Below are 23630 nucleotides of genomic sequence, written 5' to 3' on the forward strand. Positions count from 1 at the left end.
TAAGTGGGGTTGACACTGGTGAAGGGAATTTGAGCTGGACCTCTCCTTTCAGTACGTCTGCTAAGGAACGTTAGTGAGGGCTTATCTTTCTAGAAAAGAGTGGTATAGTAAACGTTTCTAACCAGACTGAAGTCGGTATTGGGTATTATAAAGAGCATGGATTTTAAGCATAGGCCTTAAAGAAAGTGATGAGATTGCTGTGATCTTTTCTCTCTCCCTCCCTTTTGTTAATTCTACAATGCCATTGCCATGTTTATGTGCTATAGGTATTAAGTCAACAGAAGTGTGCTGCACCAGGGTGGTAGTAGGAATGTTCTGACTCCCAAGCAGGAGAGAAATGCTCTCCAGCCCAGAGGCCAGATTGCCAAGCCTTCGTCCACACCATCGGTTATGGAGGCAGGTGGTCAATTTTCTAATCAGCACAAGCTGTGGGCATTGATCAGCCTCATAGAGTTAAGCCAATGTGGGGAAGTATTACTGTAGGTAGAGTGTTCCCACCACAAATTATTTGAAATGCTAACAAATACTTAAGAGGAATCATTTCTTCTAACTTCCTTTGGGGTGCCATCATCTCTCAAACAGAAATGTGGGTCTCCTGATAGCTACTGAAAAGAGAATGCTACCCTTCTCCCTTGCGGAAGAGTAATTTCTCTTTTATGGAGACCAGAATAGTTTTGGTAAGGCTAGTGTCTGATCTATCTTTTTTCCCACTCTGTTCCACTGGGCCCCTTGCTGTTACCATAGATACCTCTTTCAGTGGCCAGTGGCACTTAAGGGGTACAGCATATTATGCATTACATCAGGACCTCCCACCTTGAATCACTTTGTACTGGCTTTTTTGTCTTCCCAGCAATTACTGGGCTTGCCCTTCTGCCAGCCCAGAGATTAACAAGAACTATTAAAACCATTTGGTAACTTTAAGGCTTCCCTTTTATTCCAAAACCTTTGGCTACAAAACACAGCTGGACCCTACCTTAAGTAATCCAAATATCAGCAAATTCACAAATGATAAAAGTAATAAATAGTAATTACTCACATCAGAAACATATTCTTCCCTGGAAAACAGAGATTCCCCCTAGTGCATTTTGGTATTTACAGATCATTAACTGCTTGTCAGAGAAAACTAAGAGGAGGGCTCTCGGAAATAAACATAAAACAGCCCATGCATCGATAGAGAAATAAATTTTGATTTTCAAAAATGAATCTAATCCATGGCACAGCTTTTTCTAGGAATTTATCTGTTACATGATGGAAGGCATGCTCTTATGTAGGCAAAGCAACACTAACCAGGGAAAGGAAAGTTCAAAGGCATAGGTAAATTTACTTGTTGAGGCTGAGCCAATCTACATAGGTATGGTTACAGCATTCCAGAAGTCCAAAAGCTAATCATAGAGCCTCCCTTACAAGCATCAGTCATTGTTCAATACTTTTGAGTCCATGTCTTCATAAGGCTGTACTATATATTCATGCCCCACATTGCCAATGCTGAAACGCTGAGAAACTTTCAAAGTTCTGCATTCCCTGATTCTGTGCTTAAATCTGTAACTTTAATGTTGCATTAATGGCCTGTTTTGCATATCTGTTTGATTGTACCATCTTAAAGATTCATTTAAACCTGGGGAGGACAGCATGACTCCTACCTGATTCTCATTAATAACATACTTTGCAGTGAGTGGATAATGAATGACCTGGATAGAAATCAGTAGAAATGCAGATTGCCATTAGGTGGAGGAGGGGGAGGCAATCCACTTTGTCCGCTGATAAGCAATTTCAAGGCAGAAGGTAAAGAAAAAAAGCCTCAAAGACTATCTAGGAGGATTCGTAATGAAATATTGTGTTGTCTTTACATGCAGGACTGTGCTGGAAAAAGTTGTTCTGATGGAAATTGAAATTTGCAGATGACTTTTAAAATCTTGGGTTAATGGAAACAAGCCATTTAATTATGAAGAAGGAAACCAGATAACTCTTAGGCACAGATTATCCTAAAGGGCTCTGAAAACCAAACAGATCTGCATAAGCATTCTTAATTTGTTGAGTTAGGTACTATTTGTGGCACTGGTGTGATGGAGAAAGGGAGGTGTGGACAGAAAGCAGTCCAGCTGACAAAGATCTACCACTGGTTGATCAGAGTTGGAATAAAAGGCAAGAGAGTTTGGAGTTTTTCAAAGGACTTTACATAACTTTTCTTTTTTTACCTGAAAATTTTTTTTCCTTTTTTAAATTGAAGTAGAGTTGATTTATTATCTTATGTTAGTTTCAGGTGTACAGCATGGTATTTTTTTTTTTTTACAAATTATACTCCATTAAAAGTTATTACAAGATAATGGCTATGATTCTCTGTGCTGTACAATATATCCTCATTGCTTATCTATTTTATACACAGTCGTTTGCTTCTCTTAATCCCATACCCCCATCTTGCTTATTCCCTCTTCCTGCTCCCCAGGAAGAGGGTAAATGCTGGTTTTTTCTCTATATCTGTTTTTACATATGAATTCATTTGAATTCTTTTTTAGATTCCACATGTAAGTAATATCATACAGTATTTGTCTTTATCTGACTTACTTCACTAAACATAATATTCTCTAGGTCCATCCATATTGCTGCAAATGGCAGATTTTCATTCTTTTGTAGGGATATTACTCAGTCATATAAAATATTAAAATATATTATAGATTTTTATGTAATTATATATAATATTATAAATATTACATCTTTATCCTTTTATCTGTTGATGGACAGTCGGGTTGCTTCCATGTGTTGGCTACTATAAATAGTGTTGCTTTCAACACTGGGATGCATGTATCTTGTCAAATTAGTTTTAATTTTTAAGGAAAATACATAACTTTTATTATTGGCCTACTTGACTTTTCTGAAATAGCAACAGATAATAACAGTCTTGCTTGAGATATAGAGGGCCTGTTTTTCAAGTTTCTGTTTTCTTTGGTCCTAGCAAAGAAAGAGAGACTTAAGAGAAATCCACTTCAAACTAACATCTGCTAATAAATTATCCCACAGGCCACAGATTTCCCAGGTAATATAAAATACATGAAATTTGGAATTGCAACCTAGGCTTTCCATCTCCCTTTACTGTTCTTAATCCTTCAGGGTTCAACATGGCTTCCTTCTGCAGTTTGACTATTGATCTTTACTGAATAGAGGTGATAACTATCAGAAAACTCAAGTCAAAAGAAATAATGGTTTGATTAAGTTTAGAGAACTTTCACACTTTGCTTTTGTTTTTATTCAACAGTGGCAGTAAATACACAGGCTGAAAACAAAACAATCTAGTTTTACAGATGATTTTTTTTAAACAACTGCTTGGCTGAAGCTCATTATTGTTTCTTGTTTTTGTATTTCTAATGGAGTTTGATTTACAAATAGGCAATATGGCAGCCTTGGTTTCAGTGTGGGGCTTTTGGTATAGCTTGATTCAAGCCCTTGGTCACTGTATGAATGTGTAACATTCAACCTAATCACCCCCAGTCTTACCTCCATACCAAATGCTGGTCCCATCCTTCCTTTGGTGACTCAGAAAAGGCAAATTTATAGCTGTGACCTTGATATAACTCTAACACAATTTGAAAATGCTAGGCAAAGTCATTTGGAGTGGATATTGGACAAAGTTATTTGGAATTTTTAGAGGAAAGCATCTCTGGAGATTCTAGCACTTTCAATTTTGATTATACTCAATACTTCAACCCATCTATTAGAGCTGATACAGGAAAGTACTATTTTTCAAAAACGAGGGGGAAATTGTGAATGTTGTCACCTGCCTACCCACCTCTGTTGTAATTTTTCCCTTGGAAAGGAGAATCAGAGAGAAGGGTGTTCCAGCAACTTAATGTAGCAACTCACAGAGCCAGAAAAAGAAAAATCCACCTTCCAGGCCAGGTGGAAGTTTAGGGAGCATACTCTATTTCTTTGGCACAAATGTTTCCTTGTATAATGATACGGTCTTTTGAAGAAAAGTATGGTTCTCAGAGAGCAGTAACAAGAATATTCTTTCATGGCATACCTATATCCAGGGGTTCATTTATTTTCAATTTTACACAAGTAGAATAAATTTAAAGGAAATAGTTCCTGCATACACCCAAGAGATTTTGGCCCACACAAATAACACAACCTACCTTTTTCCTAGAGAGCCTTCCATAAACACAGGCTGGGTAAACTATTCCAGAGCTACAGATTAGCTCTGAATTGGGCAGCAGTTATTCCACCTCCTCCTCTGCCCCTCAGTTTAGGCTATAGCCAGCTCCTCCAACTGGTGCAGGAAGGACTTGCATTTGATGCAGCAACAAAAGTAAGAAAGATACTGTGAAGCAGACAAAATAGTTCTTGGTGCCCTTTTGCTGTTTTTTAGTACCTCTCTGCCTTCTCCTTAAGCTGTAGACCTGCACTATCCAATATGGTGCCCACTAGCCACGTGTGACTATTTAAAGTAATTAAAATTAAATTTAGAATTCTGTTGCTCAGTAGCACTAGCCACATTCCAAGTGTTCAACAGACATGAGTGGCTATAAGCTACCACATTGGACAACACATAGAATATTTCAGAAAGTGCTATTGGACAAGGTTTCCAACTGTTAGTTACCTTAGCCTCTTGAGCATAAGGATTGTGTCTTCCAAATCTCCATCCCCCACACCCGCAGCAGTCTTCCACGGTGCCTGATATAAGGCCGGGGGGAGAAACTTAATTAAGTTTCTAACTTAACTAAAATTTCTTAACTAACTCAGTGCTTACTATGTTGTCAAGAGCTATGCTAAATTCATTATAAGCGATCTCTCATTTCAACATTGTGAGAATACCATGAGGTGGGTTCTATTACTATCCTCATTTTTCAGATGAGGAAACTGAGACTCAATGAGGCACAGAGCTAATAAGTACCAAATCCATGTCTTTCTAACTTCAGAACCTATGCTTTTGACTACTGCTCTAGGCACCCAAGGGAAACACATCACTGAAAATTTCTCCACAGACAAGCAAGCCTTTTGCAGAACAAATGGTCACTGGGTGGCTTCTCCACAGCACTCATGCTGGTCGAGGCAGAATAAAGACAGGTAGGGATCAAGGCCTGAGATGAAGAATAAGGCTGTAAAAAAGTATGTTGATTTGTGTTTGAGTGTAAGTATCAAATTAAATGGCTGACTACTTCTCTAAATTAGATAACAGTAAATTGGTAGTTTTATCTGCCATTTTGCATATGGGAACCATTGCCTTGGTCCCCAGTGGTGAAGATTAGTGAAAAACAATCATTTTGTGAAGTCACCTCCACATGCTGCGTTTACCAGAAATTTCTATACCTTGAGATTCCATGCCACAGAGTTTGTGCCAGGAAACACAAATGCCAGAAAATCAATTTTCCTGCAGCTTTCACAGTCAGTCTGTTTGCCAGACAAAACCCCAGCCAGCCACGTTTTTTAATCAGCATAATACCTTTAGAAATAATACTTACCGGAACACTCCTAATACAGCAAAAAGGAAAAGACTTAAATCTTCAACCCAACTGTTCAAAATTGAGAGCCACAGGAGAAGGTGAAATGTGTGTTGAAACTGAACACTTCAATAGCCCCATTTGGCCTTATAAGGTATTTCCTGTGAAGTACCTAGTGAATTTGCTTTGATTCCAGTCGGTGCCTCAGTCCCACAGACAGCGTATAACCTGGTCCCATTCTTCTGCCCATGCCTTCATCTGCCCTGATTCATCAGGGTGGTGCCTCATCTTGCCTGCCCTCCCCAGGACCTGTCTTGGTTTTCCTTCCCTCCAGTATTCCTCTGGCAAAAATTCTCTGACAAACCAAGTCATACAAAGATGATGGTAATGGATTGTGTGACCCTTCCATTCACCATGATAGCATAATCTAATTTGTTGAGGATTTACTACATGCCAGGCACTCTGAAGAGTGCTTTAAATAAATCATCTAATATTCCATCTCCATTTCGGAGATAATTATTAGAGCCTTAGAGGAATTTAATTTGCCCAAGTCAAACAGAAGGCATGATCTCTAATGGTAGGATTTAGGGCCTTATGACAGGCTGGTGGAATATTATATAGGTGCCTTTTACCGCATAGCATATTGCACAAACTTTAAAGTTGAACCGAAGAAGATTAAGGCTATATAAAATCATGTCAAAATGACTGCTCAAAGAAGTAAACCTCATTCATTTCCCTGGCATTTTGGTTAATGTAGTCCTAGCAATTTCTCCACTGGAAAGCAGTATGGAGCAGTAGAAAAAGCACAGGTTTTGGAAGCTAACATACCTAGATTTGAGTACTACTTCCACAACCTCACATTTACGCAACCTTGGAATTACCACTTTACCTCCCTAAGCTATGAAAGGGGTTGGAGGGAAGACCAATGATGATAATGTAGTTAAGAATATAGATCTGGGAGTTCCCACTGTGGCCCCATGTGTTGATGACCCAACTTGTCTCTGTGGCATTTCCAGTTTGATCCCCAGCCCGGCACAGTGGGTTAAGGATCCAGCATTGCCGTAGCTGTGGCATAGGTCGGATTCAATCCCTGACCCAGGAATTTCCATTTGCTGCAGGTATGGCCAAAAATAGAAAAAAAAATTTAAAAGAATATAGTCTCTAGAGTCAATCTAGATTTAAATCTCAGCCACTCCAGTTAATATTTTTAGATAATTTATGCATCCAGTTAATATTTACTGAGTATATTCTATGTGACAGCCCTTGCTCTAAGTGCTCAAATGAAACCGGTCCTTGTGCTCATTGCAGTGGATGAGACCAAAAAAATAAATACATAAATAACATGTTTCAGTTGGTGCAAGTAAAATGATAAACAAAAACAGAAACCAAGCAGGTAAGAAGACAAAATGTTGGGAGTGCTATTTCATCTCAGCTGATTGAGGGTGGGAGAAAGGCATTCCAGCTGTAAAAGGCGTGAGCAAAGGCCCTGACATGCCCATGGGCTTGGTAGGTTTGTGGATAATGGCCCATGTGGCATGGGTGAAGTGAGAGAGGGAAAGTGTGCTAAGAAATGAAGGCAGCAAAGACAAACTAGAGCCCATTGTGCTGGGTTTCTAAACCCTGGTAAGAACTTTGGATTTTATTCTATGTTTGATAGGAAGTCCTTTCAGGGGCTTTGAGCAGAGGAATGACATGATCCAATGTACATGCAAAAGGATCCTTCAGACTGCTAGGCAAGAGGGTGAAAATTGAGGAGAAGGGAGACCACTTAAGAAGTCCATGCAAGATTTCAGGTGAAAAATGATGGGCTTGGACTAGGATGTAGGTGGTAAGAAGAAGTTGGATTTTGAATATACTTTGAAGGTTGTGCTGACAGGGCATGAGATGTGCAACCAAAGAGAAAAAGTCGAAGAATAACTACAAAGATTTTGGCCTGCACAACTCAAAGAATTGGATGGTAGCGCCATTTTCTCTGACGGAGAACACTGGAGGAGGAGAACATGGGGGTGGGGAAGAATCAAGAGCTGCATTTTGGCCCTGCCAAGGTGGAGATATCTAGGAGATATCCAAGTGGGGATGTCAGGAAGACAGGTGGATAAATGAACCTGGAGTTTAAAGAGGGCAGAGCTAGAAATTTCACCAGCTGTATTATCTGGAACCAGTAAATTAACTTCTCTACGCACCAGTTACCTCATCAATAAAATGGGGCTAAGATTTGCTTCACAAGGTCATTTTAAGAATGCTCAATAATGCATGTTAAGTGTGAAGCATCATTCCCAGTACACATAAGTGCTTAATTAATGATGGCTGCCTCACTGTCAGTATTCATTGCATAGCTGTTGCTGTTGCAGAATCTTGGCTGATGGTTCTAAACCCAGGTTGAATATTGGAATCACCCAGGAAGTTTTTTGTCAATTTTGGCCCCCACTTCAGGCCAATTAAATCAGTATCACAGGAGCAATGATCAGTAGCTTGCTGGGTATATATTACCTACAGATAGAGAATAGATGAGCTGGCTTTAAGAGAACTCTTCAGATTAGTTCCAGCTCACCTTCTGGGAAACTAACTCTCCCAAAAAAAACACTACGTGAAAAATTTGGGCTTTTCTTGATACCCCTGAGCAAAATTTCTTCTTTTCTTTTTCATTGCTTTTTTCCCCTTAGTATGAAAATATTTCTCACTCTAAGGACCTGGAAGAAGCAGCCACTGTGGAAACTCAAAGTATTGAAATTCCAGGATAGATTTTTTTTCTCCTTAATGAGAGAGTATTTGTTCCTCACATTTCCTAGGCTCTGCATTCCAGGTTTGGCCTCTGCATTACAATCAATTGATTCAAGAATAGTAAGAGTATTGAACTTCTCTTTTAAATATCTTGGTGATAGAAAATAAAGATACAGTTGGAAATTGAAATCCAATTGGTCAAGGATGGATTGGCTCTTTTGCTGAAGATGAAATTTCATTAATAGAACTCTATCAAGCTGAGGAAAATGACCCTGGAGTGTTCAATAGTGATGGCAGCCCTAAAGCCAATCCATTTGCTTGGAAGTCGAGGAATTTGAGGCTTTGCTCTAATTAGCAGTGAAAGGATGTAGCACACATTCTGCAATGTAAAGGTGAGGGTATGTAGAGAGCAAAAGCAGCTTTAGCCACACATTCTGCAATGTAAAGGTGAGGGTATGTAGAGAGCAAAAGCAGCTTTTCAATACACACCTCTCACTTAACCAGTTGATGCGTCCAGCATTTAGGCTATAGTTCCTTTAGCTATGTTTCGATATTTGCTGAAATGCAAGTTCTCCTGCAATGGGGTCACCCTTTTTGCTGTTTTCCATCATGTATTGCTCAGTGGAAATATTTCCAATCCTTTTCTGTGAGCAGGGGAGGGGAGGGGGCATCTTATACCTAGTAAGATAAATGGAGAAGAGGTGGTACTGCCCAGGTAGCAAGTGAAGTGTATCAGAAATAATAAAAGTTGATACGGTCTTGCTTGATAACAGCCCTAGTGGTCCATATTTATGTATTTTCATTCCCAAAATAGAAGAATATAACTTGTTAACTTCTTTTTAAAAGTGGGGCTTTCATGTTGGTTAAGAGCAAGACATCCTGGTCTCCAATCTAACATTTTGGGAAGGGAATAATAGAAATATCATGCCCCTTGAAATTATGCAAAAGTATAAGAACCATTTCAAACAGAATTTATGTGGATTTGATCCAGCCCTAGCATACAATTTACAACCACCACCTACCCCACCTGGGAACAGTGTGCTGTCTGTGAGCACAGACTCTGAAGCCTGCATGAATGAGATCTCAGCTGCTCTCTCTACTAACCATATGGCTTTGGGCAAGTTACTGAATTTCTTTGTGCCTCTGTTTCTGCACTTTTAAAATGGGATAATAATATAATCTATTTCATAGAGTTGTCATGAGTATTACCTGAGTTAACACATGTAAAACACCTAAAACAGAGCGCAGAACAAAGTATGGGCTCAAATGTTCATTATTGCTTTGCCCACTTAATGGTGACTCCAACAAAAGTCATAAAGCAGGGGTTCTTAAGCATAGTGCTGCTGACATTCGGGGTGTTCTTGTTTAATCACTGACTATTGTTGGCTGTGGCACTGTCTTATGCGTTGCGGATGTTTAACAGCACCCCTAGCTTATATCCACTAGAAGCAGCTCCTCTCTTCAAGTTGTGACCAAAAAAAAAAAAAAAAATCTCCTGGGAGGCAAAACCATTGCTGATTAAGAGCCATGGGGGTAGAGGATACTGTGTCCCTTCTTCCGTTGCTCAGACTAGAGCAATAGGACCTTAAAACCACTATTTCCAAGACTTTGTTGACTCTGGCTTTCAAAGTCATACAGCCCCGATACTACTTTCAACCCACTGGACGATTCTTAGTCTGACCTGACCAGAGAAGCAGGAAACAAATCAGAATAGTAATCTGACCTTGCATGTCATGGAGGAACACTAGGAAGGTGACCAGAAACTGATCTGGGTTTTCATCTGCACCTTCAGAAAGGGGATATCTGACATAGTATTCCTTGAGGAAGAAGGAAAGCTGTTCCTGGGCTTTAGAGCACTGTGTGAAAAAGGCAGGCAAGGGCACTCGGAATGTGTACTTGACAACGTTTGCAAGTAAGACTTAACATCTAGGCAAAAGGTGACCTTGCCTGCACCTAAGTTATCTAAAAGCCCAGCCCCCAAAATAAGTCAGCCAGGACTCTAACACAGCAAGAGAAAAATGAAGACCAGAAGCCAGGGTTCTATTCCCTTCCTCCTAAGCCTCCACCAATACCCAGTTACAGCGCAGCCACCGATGGTCTGTGGCAAAAGGACACCACCAAGCAGTCATCTGAATGTTTAGAAAGGTACAAACAGAAGTGAAGGGGGGGAAAGGCAATGAAATTGGGGTTCTGGTGCTTTAGAAATGAAATCATTTCCTGCATGCCTTGCTCCAAGTCAACATGGAAATCATTTCCTTTGCTTTAAGGAAAAAGCTTGTAAAATTCAATGATTCCTTTTACCAAATGCACCTCATCAGAGCTACTGATTTCTTTAGCTGCCAGATGTGCTTTTCCTCTTCTGTCTCAAATTGCTCTGATCCCTTCACATATTGAAGTGTGGACTCTAGGGTTCTGTCTCAGGGTTACAGTGGTTAATTTACATTTGCCCCAACTTAAAAAAAAAAAAAAACTTGAATAAGAAATAAGAAACATTTTTGAAGGTGACCAGAAAGGATATGGTCAGTGTTAGAGCTAAAGAGGCTGGATTTGTAGTGGAAAAAAAAATCTGTCTGTAGCCTTGAATTCAGTAGACTTGGATGGGGTCTCAGCTTTGTTCCTTATTAACTGTGTAACCTGGGGCAAGTTATTGAGCCAGGGGCAATCTCTGAATTTCTATGTAGAAGGCCCTTCAGGATGGCATTCTCGTTGGGGTCTATCTGAAAACAATGTTTGCAAAGCAAACACACAATTTTCCCCAGACTTATTTGTGTTGACTTTGGGGTAGATTAGTGGAAATGAGCAGGGAGTCTAAAAGCCCTCTGTGGCCTCTCTTGACATCACCAATATGCAGAATACAAACTAGAATCTGCAGACAGAGGCCCAAAGCCACCTTTTAAAATTTGTACCAGCTAGTAATGCCACCTGAACCTTTATTAAAAGCCGAAATGTGAGAGGGGGCTAAATAACTCAAAAGAAAAAGCAGATTGAAGTTTTAAAAGATATTCTTTCAATTAAAAGTACAATCTAGAGAAGAAATTGACCAAATTGTTAAGTAATAAATAACTCCACAATAAAGTTAGAGAAGGCAAAATGAATGAGGGTAAGGCATTTTTGTTTGAAACTTTTGCCATTTTCCCCTTTTTGTTCTGTTCATAGAGCTGGCTTTCTCCTGTCCCTAGAAGTTAACTTATACAATACCAGGAAACCCACACTCCTTTTAGGAATGTGAGTCTCCTATTCAAATAAAAATTATCCCTTGTGCATGATGGAAGATAACATGAGAAAAATAATATATGTATTCTTTATGTATATATATTCATATATGTCTATATGACTGGGTCACTTTACCGCAGAAATTGGCACAACATTGTAAATCAACTATGAAAAAAAAAAAAAAAAAACAATGAACATGCGGGTGCATGTGTCTCTTTTAAGTAGCGTTTTGTCCAGATATATGCCCAAGAGTGGGATTGTGGGGTCATATGGAAGTTCTATGTATAGATTTCTAAGGTCTAAAATGAAATAAAATTAAAAAAAAAAAAACAAGAAAAATTATCCCTTGTTCAGGGATAACAGACAAGCCTACATGCCCGGCATTACGCAAGATGCTGGGAATGCAGAGACAAAAAAAAGACATAATCCCTACTCTTTAGAAGATCAGGGTCCACTGAGGATGACCATTGCAAAGCAGTAATGGAGACAGTGGAGAAATGGAAGCAGAGAGGTGAGACTGCCCAATTCAAGCAAAAGGCAGAAGTAGTATTGGAAGGGAGAGAGGCTTTCATGAGAGATGTCAGTCCAACCAAAAGAACTTTCCATCCATTTGAACTCTCCTACCATGGAGTAAGCTACTTCCTGAGCCTCTTCTAAGCTAGGGAGTGCCTCACCACTAGAGGTGTTTGAGCAGAGAAACTATTGCTATGCTGGGTGAAAATGCTGAACAAGGGTTTTAAGGGCTCCTGTGTCTCTAAGCCTGTTCCTCTACTGACTCCAACCTGATAGTCCATTGACCAAGCAGCTGTTCTCATTTAACTCTCAGGGAAGGGAAGAATTTCATTCAGGGGGGTCTCCTCAATAGCAGTGTTTTTTTGTTTTTTTTGTTTGTTTGTTTTGCTTTTTAGGGCCACACATGCAGCATATGGAAGTTCCTAGGCTAGGGGTCAAATCGGAGCTACAGCTGCCACAGCCACTGCAACACAGGATCCTAGGGGCTTTTGCAACCTACACCCACAGTTTATGGCAATGCCAGATCCTTAACCCACTGAGCGAGGCCAGGGTTTGAACCCACATCCTCATGGATACTTGTCGGGTTCGTTACCGCTGAGCCAGAATAGGAACTTCCAACAGCAGTGTACTGATCAGTGAGGCTTTAATGTATGAACTTCAACTAAACTATAAAACATAAATGTAAAAGGGAATTTGCATCCTGCCCACTTTTATTCCATCAACAAAATTTTTAAAATTCAAATTAAATGGTAATGATTTTTGTGGATGGCAGATCATGGGATATGTTTGGAGATCCATATATGTGAATAATACTTGAGCATATGATTTCCTCCATAAAATGAAGTAATGATTTGGTACATATGGGATTGGAATAATTTATAATGCTATGAAATTCTGTCCCTAAAACAAATTACGCTTTCTGTGTAATGTTTTTCAGCACTTCCTGTGTGTCAGGCACTGTTCTAAGTGAGATGCATGTATTAACTCACGTAATTTCTCCTAATACACATTTGAAGTGGGCATTTAAAAAAAAAATCACCCCATTTTATGGATGAGGAAAGAAAGATACATAGAGGCCAGATCATTTATGCACTAGGCAAGTAGGGTTATCACACACTCTCAACCACCACACTAAACCTTGTACCAACCTGGGTCCACAGAGGAACATTTTCATGCACAATGACAAGGAGTGACCAACACCATAGAAAAGAGATCCAAGGAGTGTCCTCACTAATCACTTGCTTCTACACACACACACCAGCCTCAGAGGGCCCAAGATTCAAACTCTCACCTCAACAAAAAAGCAAATTTCTCCATATCATTGACCTTCATGATCTATTACAAATAGTTTGAACAGTGACTGGAATCCATGGACACTAGAGCACTATTTCATCTACTGTTTTGAGTTCATCTACTCCTCCTCCATTCGTGCATTTCTCATTTTGGATTTCATTTGCTAAGTATCTAGCAGTGCTCAAAGAATCTCCTATGACCTCACTACATAACCATTGTCTATTCCTTCTTAGATCCAAGATGGTGTTCTGTGGGATGAAATAAATGAATCATGGTGGGTTGGAGAAAAATGAACTTGCTGTTACACATTCTGCCCATAATTTTTAAAATTTTTCCCAGATGATTGAGCTAAGATCCAATCCCTTTATTGCCTTCAATATTTCAGACAAAATAAGACTGCAAAAAAAATGCCAGTGATATTTTTTCTTCTTTTTGTACTCAACATTAGACTGTCACTTAACCGCTAGTTAGGAAGAGAAACATTTCAGCTCAATTATTCTCACTGATGAACCATTTCTTTTCCCCCTTTCTAACCTCCATCAGAATTCAGTCATCAACTGGGACCCAATCATTTCTGCCACTAACTTTCATTTACTGTGTTCATTAATATCAGTTGCATGTACACCACACACATTTCAAGTACCCACATCAAGCACTGCCATTTATTCTTCTAGAAATGCATCATTACCTAAAGGAATAAACCATTTAACTTGTATCAGCAATCAAAGAGCTCAAGTAAATGATGAAGTAAATGAGTCCAAATTATAGTACACTCAGATCAAAATTCACAGACCCCCTTGCCTTTGGCTTATAAATGTATCTTTGGAAGCAATGACCTGTTTACAAATTGTGTAAGAGACAACTTGTTCTAACTCCCTTTCCCTTTCTCTCAGATTTGATTGGGCCAAGACGAAGAACACAAAATACCTCCTTGTAACTGAACAGAGGTACATACCCACCACAGTGTTGTCTATAATAGCAAAAAATATTGGAACCAACCTAAGACTCCTTCAATAGGGAATTGGGCAAATAAAGTATGATATATCCATAGATTAAAATGCCATTTAGCCATTACAAAGGAGAAAAGTTTATTCTTGTAAAAGTATAAAGAGATGCAAAGGAATGATAAAAACTAGATTCTATAAAGTGGTTACTTTTGGCCCATCAACTTCATGATATTTTATTTTTTAAATTTTGTGGCAGGTGCACAAGTGTTCTTACATAATATTTTATATCTTTGTGCATCTGAATTATTTATTACTTTTCAAAATTCTTTATTTTTTTTTATTTTCCCACTGTACAGCAAGGGGGTCAGGTTATCCTTACATGTATACATTGCAATTACAGTTTTTCCCCCACCCTTTCTTCTGTTGCAACATGAGTATCTAGACATAGTTCTCGATGCTATTCAGCAGGATCTCCTTGTAAATCTATTCTAGGTTGTGACTTTTCAAAATTCTTTAAACAATTGACTAAGAAATTCCTACTGAAATAAAGTCATTGAGAATATTTCATTATGAGAGATGTGAGCCACAGGGGAAGTCCAAGACTATTTCATTATGATGCTTAGAAATTGTTTCATATGTCAGATGAGGATAATGTGATGTGAAATAAACATAAATGTCAATGGATGAGATTTCAATCTTAGAAGGAAAATCATCTTATTAGGAAGAAAGTTATTGGTATGGACATCAAAGGCAGGCTGTGTCAAACAAACAAATAAACAAACCACAGATTATAAAACATATATCCTGATTGGTTTAGCTGAGAAAGCTCCAATGCTCTTTAAATTAACTTCAGCTCTAGAATTCTACAGCACTATAAAATTAGTGTTGGTAGTCATTTTTCACCAACCTTCTAATATCTTTGACCAAAAGTCTGGTTGTCACCCTGATCAGACCTAAGGTTTAGTTACTAAGTACATCTTTTTTAAAAATTAAAAAAATTTTGGAGTTCCCGTTGTGGTGCAGTGGTTAACGAATCCGACTAGGAACCATGAGGTTGTGGGTTCGGTCCCTGCCCTTGCTCAGTGGGTTAATGATCCGGCGTTGCCATGAGCTGTGGTATAGGTTGCAGACGTGGCTCGGATCCTGTGTTGCTGTGGCTCTGGCATAGGCCAGGGGCTACAGTTCCGATTGGACCCCCAGCCTGGGAACCTCCATATGCCGCGGGAGCGGCCCAAAGAAATAGCAAAAAGACAAAAAAAAATGTATTAAAGTATAAATGATTTACTTAAATATGTCTTGAGTGCTGCCGTGCATCAGGCATTGTGCCAGCTTCCAAGAGCGCTGCCAAAATGAATCAGGTATGAACTTGCCCTCAAAAATACCCAGGAACATGGGGAAGACAGACACACAGCCAGCTCACCTTAATGCAATTTAGTGAGCTTTATAGCTTACTATGAGCAAAAGTACATTGGGAGAAGAGTGAAGAAAGCACTTCTGTGGGGCCAGGAGAGAGTAAGGAAAGATTTCACAGAAGACATGATATTCACTCAGGGTCTTGTAGGATGAATAGGGATAATTCAGGTAGAAGGCAGAAAACGTGAAAATGTGTGGCATATTTCAGTGACAAGTAAGTAGACCATTGCGGCTGACTCACAGAAGTAGACAAGATCATAAAGACTCTTGAATATCATCCATAAGAGTTTGGATTTGGGCCTGTAGGTATAGGGAATTATCAGAGAATTTTAAAGAATGAAGTAACTTGGTCAGATCTACATTTTGGAAAGAGTCACAGGAGGATAAACTGAAGAGAAAGATGAAGCTGAGAGACTAGCTAGGAGGCAATGTAGTCTAGTCCAAAAACTAAGGAGAGCCTGCCCCATTGCAACAGTAATGACAATAGAAAGACCATAGGACAGGAATTCCCATTGTGGCAGAGTGGAAATGCATCCAACTAGTATCCATGAGGATGCAGGTTCAATCCCTGGCCTCAGTGGGTGGGGGATCCAGCATTGCAGTGAGCTGTGGTATAGGTCACAGACGCTGCTCAGAACCTGCATTACTGTGGCTATGACTGTGGCTGGCAGCTGCAGCTCCAAATAGACCCCTACCTGAGAACAATGCCACAGGTGTGGCCCTAAAAAGCAAAACAAAACAAAACAAAACAAAAACGCCAAAGGACAGATCCTACAGGCGTTTCTATGTTAAAATAAACATGTTATAATGAGATGTTATAACATGTTTATTTTATAAAAAAAAAACAAACTCTATAGCTTGGCTGTTAGGTAGTTTGCTGGTAGAATTTAGAAGGAGAGCCAGCCTTACAAGGAAGAAAGTAAGTTTGGTTTGGAAATGTTCAATCTGAAAGTGTCTCTAGGACCATCAGGTGAAGATGTCCATCAGCAAGGCTTGTTTGCTGTCTCCCCAAAACCTATCTTGAATCCAACCTTTTCCCTCTACCTCCTTTGCTCCCAGCCTGGTCCAAGTCACAACCATCTCTCCCCTGGATCATTAGAATAGCCTTCTAACCAATCTACTTGCTTCCACTTTGGCCCACCCTATAGTCAAGTCTCCATACAGCAGTGAGAGTAATGCTTTAAAATTTTAAATCAGATCTTATCACATCTCTCCTCAAAATCCTCCATTAGTTTCCTACCACATGTAGGACACATACAAACTTTTTACCATGACCTATAGGGTCATACAAGAGCTGACCTCTGATTAGCCTTCTAAGATCTTTTCCTACCACTCTCCCTTTTGTCCATTTGGCTTCAGCCATATTGGATTTTTTTCTAATCTTTATGCTAACCAAGCATATTTCATCTCAGTGAATAGTTTCAGTGACTCAGCAAGGGCCTCAGTGAGGATCAGATTTTCATAAACACAATGCTTAATTTCCATAGTGATTATTCTGGGAGTTCAAATAATTCTAAGGTTATTTGAGCAGGTCCAAGCAAGCCTCAAGAAAGATGCAATGCAGCTGGCCAAAGTCCAGAGAAAAGCAGCTAAATAAGCAGTCCAAAAAGCTGAGGTTGGGGCCAGAAAACCCGTCAAAGACACTTGAAAACAAGGCATATGTTTATAGCTTCCACCATGCTATCTCACTTCTGGTCAAAGTTTCTTTTGAATTTTTCTCTAGGGTTTTCATTCCTAAGGATCTAGCTCCCAATTTAAGTCATGGGGTCATTGAAACCATGCTTCCTTTATATGCTCCAGAAAGCTTAACATAGAGCTTTGAGTATTTAGTACATGTTCTAAAGATCACCTGAGTTGAGATGATATTTAATGAAATTAAATTCCAAAAGTTAAGAAAAAAGAAACTTGGGTTGGAAGAAGGAACTAACAGTTTGGGTTTGATCTCAACCTGAGCTGAGGGAGGGACTCTCTTATATTCTTTACTCCCCCAGTAGAGGGCTTTGTATACAGCAGGTGCTCAAAAAGTATTTGTTGAAAGGATGGATAAAAGACTAAATATCTTAACGAAAATTCAAGCCATGTTGATAGAAAATAATGTTCCAATGACAGGAAGCAAACAGTTTTTCTTTTCATTCTGTCCTTGTCATATATTGGGGGTACCACATTTATTTCTAGACACTCCAACTGAAGAGACATCACTAGCTAGAATCCTATGGGGGAAAGACAAAAATTGTGAGGGTTCTGGGCATAGGATTAGACATCAGTGGAGTTAGCCCTGATGAAGAGATGAAGAGGGAGCATAACAACAGTCTTGCAATATCTGAAGGACCATCATGCAGAAGGAACAGCATTGCTTTGCACAGCTCTAGTGGAGAGTAGTAAAGTGTCAGAGTTACAGAGAAACGAATTTCAGCTCAGAATAAGGCAGTGCTTTCTTACAGGAATGGGCTAACTCAAATGGTTGTACACTCTCTTCCAAAGACCTTGGGGTTTTTTGTTTGTTTGTTTTGTCTTGTTTGTTTTTACAGGCAGGTAAAGAGTAATCACATAGCAAACTACTATAGGGGTGATTTCTGAATTGAGAGAAAGAATGAAATAAGAAAGTGTTTTTCAAACTGGATTGCAACCCATTATTGGAGCCATGAAATCAATTTAGTGGTTCCTGACCAGCATTTTTCTAAGTGAATTCAAATAGATTAGAAAATAATCAGAGAGCATCACACATAGCAAAGATGAATGGGGTTTTGAGAAACCCATTTCAGAACCATGTATGTATGAATATGCCTACCGGACTGCAGTGTAACATGCTTTTCTTACTGTGGATGGCAACCAAAAATGCTTAAAAAGCACGGCACTGAGGCATCCTCTAGTTTTAATATCTGGTAGCTCCAAGAATTCTTCTCTCTGTTGCAGAGATCCAAAATTGCCGTCTATGAGAAAATGTGGTCTTACATGAAATCAGCAGAGCCATCTGTGTTTACCAAAACAACAGCAGACGGAGTGGCCCGAGTGCGCAAGTCCAAGGGGAAATTCGCCTTCCTGCTGGAGTCAACCATGAATGAGTACATTGAGCAGAGAAAACCATGTGATACGATGAAAGTTGGTGGAAATCTGGATTCCAAAGGCTATGGTGTGGCAACCCCTAAAGGCTCAGCATTAAGGTGGGTGGAATAATATAACAATATCCGTGTTGTTATAGTATTCCACCTACCCTGATGCATTTTGTTGTCATTTTCTTTCTTGTGGATTTTGAGGTAACTTTTAAAAGTTTAAAATCTACAATATTCCATGGAGTTAAATAAGACGGTAAATTATGGTTTCATCTATTTAATGCATCCATTTTTTTTAATGTTCTCTCTCTGTGTTGTCCTCTCTGACTGTTTGTTGCTGTTTTAATTTTACAGTTCAACGGCTTTTTCAATTTAAATGGTAAAAGCCAAGTTATGGTGCCATATGTGACGAATGTTAATTGCATGGATGTGGTGTTCTTGTTACTTTTTTTCTCAAAGACAATTTCCCCATCCCGCACACTTCAGTTTTGAGCAAATGTTATCCTCCATGCCACCTTCCAATATTTAACCCTGTATTTGCTGTACAGACATTTTTATAGCTCCACGTTCTGTGAAATTTAGCCAATTTGTCCTCTTGTGCTCCTTTTTATACGTTAACGATTTCCTAAGCATTTGTGCATTTTCTTACAAGTTATGTTTTATCGTTTCAAGAAATGCTGTTAACCTGGCAGTATTAAAACTGAATGAGCAAGGCCTCTTGGACAAATTGAAAAACAAATGGTGGTACGACAAAGGAGAGTGCGGCAGCGGGGGCGGTGACTCCAAGGTCAGCCTCAATGTCACCACAACCGGGTACCCTTAGTGACGAGTAATCGGCAAGACTGTTATATTATTATTGAGGAAAGAGCACAAGACTCGCACATATAGTAGAATGACCAGGTTATTCCCCTGCCTGGCAGCTTTGGGAACCAGAAAGATTTCAGGGCATTGCCCAAATTTTTGATCTAACTTGGGTCCCTTCTTAAACTCCCAGACAGAGGCTCCCGACCCACAGCCCTTCCCTCCCCTACACACCAGACTGCTTGCTTTAAGAAGGCTGTGGTGTGGGTTTTAATGCCGTAGGCTTTCAAGAGCCTGAGGCTTTCCTTAAGACTGTCCCCGCCTGCCTCCAGTGAGGGGTGTGAGAAATCAAATCCATCTACTGGAAAGTCAGGTTATAGCCTGTCTTCTTCCCTAGGGCATGGTGGTTGCTCACAGCAGTCGGTTGGCTGACTGACGTTGGATTCTTCAGTGACGTGTGTGAGTGATGAGGTGGTGTTCTCTATATGTGGTGGCCTGCTTAAGCTGGCCCCACTTAACTTGAAAGCCAAAGAACAAGCTCGGTTTCAAGTTAAATGGGGTCTTTCTTCAATAGGCCCCCACATATACAGACGACTTGGCAAAGAAATGTTGTATATTTAAACAAGTGCGTCACCTAACCAATACTCTATGTGTATGAATCCCTGATTTGGCTTTTCCTTAGCTGTGTTCTTGGTTCAGGTAGGTCTAATTGTTATCCAGGCTGCCATCATGAGAAAACCCGTCTTACTTGGCATTCCTTTGGCTCCTTAATGCTCTTCAGGGGTAGAAAAAATGAATAGTCTTCATCCAAGCAACAAGAAATAGGGGCAAGCCCAGAAGCCACAATACCAAGTGATGGAAAGACACGTTGGGTAAGTACAGGAGAGAACCTGAAAGCAGAATCCTCCATGGCCCAAAGGGCATGAGAATTATACTGAAGCATGTAAGATCGGCTCTTGTACGACCAAGATACCATGGGCATCTTAAGGTGAAGAATAGTGTTTCCCAATCACAGGCCAACAGACAGGCAAGTCCAAACTTTTCTCCTTCAGAGACAATGGTTACCTCTTCTCCTCCCTCTCTCTCTCCACTCCTCAGGATCCTGATGGAAAAGTTAGTTTGCCAGTCTGCAGGATAAGCTGGGCTTGAAAACACTGATACAGAGCACTGGCAAAGAAATAAATTTAAAAACAACTTTCTTCAGAACATAATCATACCAAGCCTTGGTGAGGTCTCTTTATTGTAAAACCTTGATTAACCAGAACTCACCTAACCAGTACCCCAACTAACTGAATTGCTCCCCGCCCCCAGAACTCCACATTGATGAGAAAGCAGCAATAGTACCAAAAAGAAGATCACAAGGAATTGATTTTTTTAAAGCACTTGCCAAGAGAGGACCTATGGTTAGGTCACGTTCAGTTCTGTCTCCTAAAGAGTCTCTCCATCTGGATTGAGCCTCAAACATTAGAGGCTGCTTGCCTGAGACAAGAAAGTGGATACAAGAATTTTGAGGGGGAAAAAAAAAGTCTTATTAGCCAAGAATGAAACCAAATGAATATTCTTATTGAAAATTCCATTCATCCCTTATGGATTCCAATTAATCAAGGTTTTACTATGTGTCAAAAAGCAGTATCTTCCCTTCCCACCAGTGTCAACTGATGGCCTTGAGAGTTTAGCCAAGTTTTTGGCTCATTTGGGTTTTGCAATGGCTCACCTGATGCATAGAGTATTTAACACCCTCTTCCTGGTCTTTTTCTTGCATTATTATCAGGCCACAGAGAACCTAATTATATCATTCAAGTGAGTTGCAGAGCGAAAATTGAGCTGGATTGGATACATGATTGTCACGAATTCATCATTCATACCCAGCATGGTTAAAAAGGAGCCATGGACTGTATCAAGATGACTCTAAAACAGCCGCATCATGCCAAGGGCCCAGAAGTTTTCAAATAACCAGATGTGTGATGTTACATAAACAAACAAAACCTGCAAGCTTTTGGCTGAATTTTTACTTTTCACCAAATATATCCTCAGCTGATACTGCTGCAAAATTATCAAGTCACGTATTGCCAGCCCACGATTTCCAGGTTATCTGACTTTTGATATGCAAATAGGAAAATATTTCAGTAGATCCTAAATGTTCCAACTTCTTTGACCATAGTGCTACCTGCCAGGCGTCTTTCAAATCATTTTTCTGAGGTCATTTCTCGAGCCAACAGTTTGAAATAAGTCGACCCCTTTCTCAACCACGGATAATAGTAGGATCAGTGCTGTATATCCAACGATTTTATATTCCATTTCTGGATAACCAAGGAACTTGCCTTTATCTTCTTCCTTCTTGCTACCTGCTGTTTTCTGAGAGTGAGCAAAAGAAGGGGCAAGGGATGAACTTGAATGTTTTACCACTATTGAGTGGTGACTCCCAAAACAAATCAGTGGAGAAGGTAGAAAAGGCAGTGAAACCTCATTAATTTGGAGCCTTCTAATTTACAATTTGTGATAAACTGGCCAGGGACCAGTTCGCGGTCTAACTTTATCAAGGATGAGGCCAAGAGAGATTTGTTAAGCAAATGAAGGGTTTGGACTAGATTGTCAGTTGAATTTTCCCTTAAGAGAACAAACCTTTTTCAAATGTTGGAAGCATTCTTTTGGATATAATCATATTCATTACAAATTTATCTGCTAAAGTAGTTCTCACGAGGACCTCCACTAAAGCAATGTTTTATAGTGAGTTTGAATTACAAAACAGACTTAAAGTAATGAAACTGTCATTCTTCAAACCTATTTTGTAATTCAGGACTTTTCCATTCAGATAGTCCTTCCCCACCGTTAGTCCAAATCAGTGAGTTTTAACTGTATTAGTAAAATGGCTGGAGAATTACATTTCTTTATGTATTCTACCCCCCATTAATATGACAATTGACAGATATACCATCATTTCATAGAGAAAGTGAGACCCAGAGATGGTGGTGACTTTGAGAAGGTCACACAGCTAATGCTGTCACAAATCTCTGCTGACTTTCAGGGTCACCCCTTGTGATAATATTGCAGACAGCAATTTATCACATCTACCCATCCAATGAGCAATGTGAATCTGATTGCGTGTGATATATTTCCATAAAAATCAGGTTCATCCTCAACTACCTTGGTTACAAGGCAAATAGCATATTTAAGCCATTCCAGCCCTCAGTACTGATTACTAAAAATGACAATAATCACAAAGCCTGACATTTATGAGTGCCTTTACTTTTTCAAAAACACTTCTATACCTATTATCTCAGAAACCAGGAGAGGAAGAAAAACATATATTACTTATCTCTCTGTCTCTCTCTTGCAACCTTTAAATAATGATAAATGGGCAATTATATTAAGTTGTTGAATTTTCCCCCTCCTCCCCCCAGCATGAAACATTACTCGTTCAAAGCCTATTCTCAAAAAGTTACTATTCTATGGAAGGAACCAGCAATGATTAGGCTGTTTTAAATGTGCACATGCTCCAACTAATGAAATAGATCTTTAGAAAATTTCCTGAATACAGGAAATTAAGACAAGATCAGTTACGAAGGTAGCCCCTAAACCAGACCTACAGTCTAGAATCAAGACTGCTTGGTTCTGGAGTTCCCATTGTGGCTTAGCAGGTTAAGGACCCATAATTGTCTCTGTGAGGATGAAGGTTCAATCCTTGGCCTCACTCAGTGGGTTAAGGATCAGGCATTGCTGCAAGCTGCGGCATAGGCGACAGATGCAGCTTGGATTCAGTGTTGCCATGGCTGTGGGTAAGCTGTCAGCTGCAGCTCCAATTCGACCTCTGGCCCAGCTACTTCCATATGCCACAAGTGTGGCCACTTTAAAAAAAAAAAAAAGGGGGTGCTTGGTTTTACCAATTTCCTAAACCTGCACTTGTAGGGCCTAAACAAATCAGACTTGATCCTTCCTTGATGGACTGTAAATGCACAGGCAAGGATCATGGAAATTAGAGCTGTGGTTTGGGAATTTTTAACCTGCAAATCACCCTTTTGTGTTAGTGCTTTATTACAATGTGTGTGCAAATACAGTAATTAAGAGCCAGTAGATTGTTTCAGCAATAAACCCAGATCACCGGGGGTCTGTGACACAGCCAGTGAAAGTCTGTCACTGTAAATCACAGCAAAATGGGAACTTTGGTGCTGAATTACCACATCAACCTCCCTCCACAGCTGCTTGTCGCTTCAAACTTTTAAATTCTGCTCCCCGCGTCCACAGAGGTT

The 23630-nt window shown here is 39.8% G+C and overlaps 1 protein-coding gene across 6 annotated transcripts in view; it reads left to right on the forward strand.

Moving 5' to 3' along the window:
- GRIA3 (glutamate ionotropic receptor AMPA type subunit 3) overlaps positions 1–23630 on the forward strand; it is a 281921-nt gene that overhangs the window by 237865 nt on the left and 20426 nt on the right. For 4 of the 6 annotated variants that reach the window (XR_002340867.1, XM_021080767.1, XM_021080768.1 and 1 more), the window contains one exon: positions 18446–18693. Coding sequence is in view for 4 of the 6 variants with exons in the window: in XM_021080767.1 (XP_020936426.1) it covers positions 18446–18693 (248 nt within the window). In the remaining 2 variants the exon portion in view is untranslated. Of the gene's footprint in view, positions 1–18445; positions 18694–19254; positions 19370–23630 lie in introns of all 6 variants that reach the window. The other 2 variants (XR_002340866.1, XM_003135356.5) reach the window with 1 other exon arrangement.

The sequence above is a fragment of the Sus scrofa genome, chromosome X (assembly GCF_000003025.6).
Source record: "Sus scrofa isolate TJ Tabasco breed Duroc chromosome X, Sscrofa11.1, whole genome shotgun sequence".
Classification (NCBI taxonomy): domain Eukaryota; kingdom Metazoa; phylum Chordata; class Mammalia; order Artiodactyla; family Suidae; genus Sus; species Sus scrofa.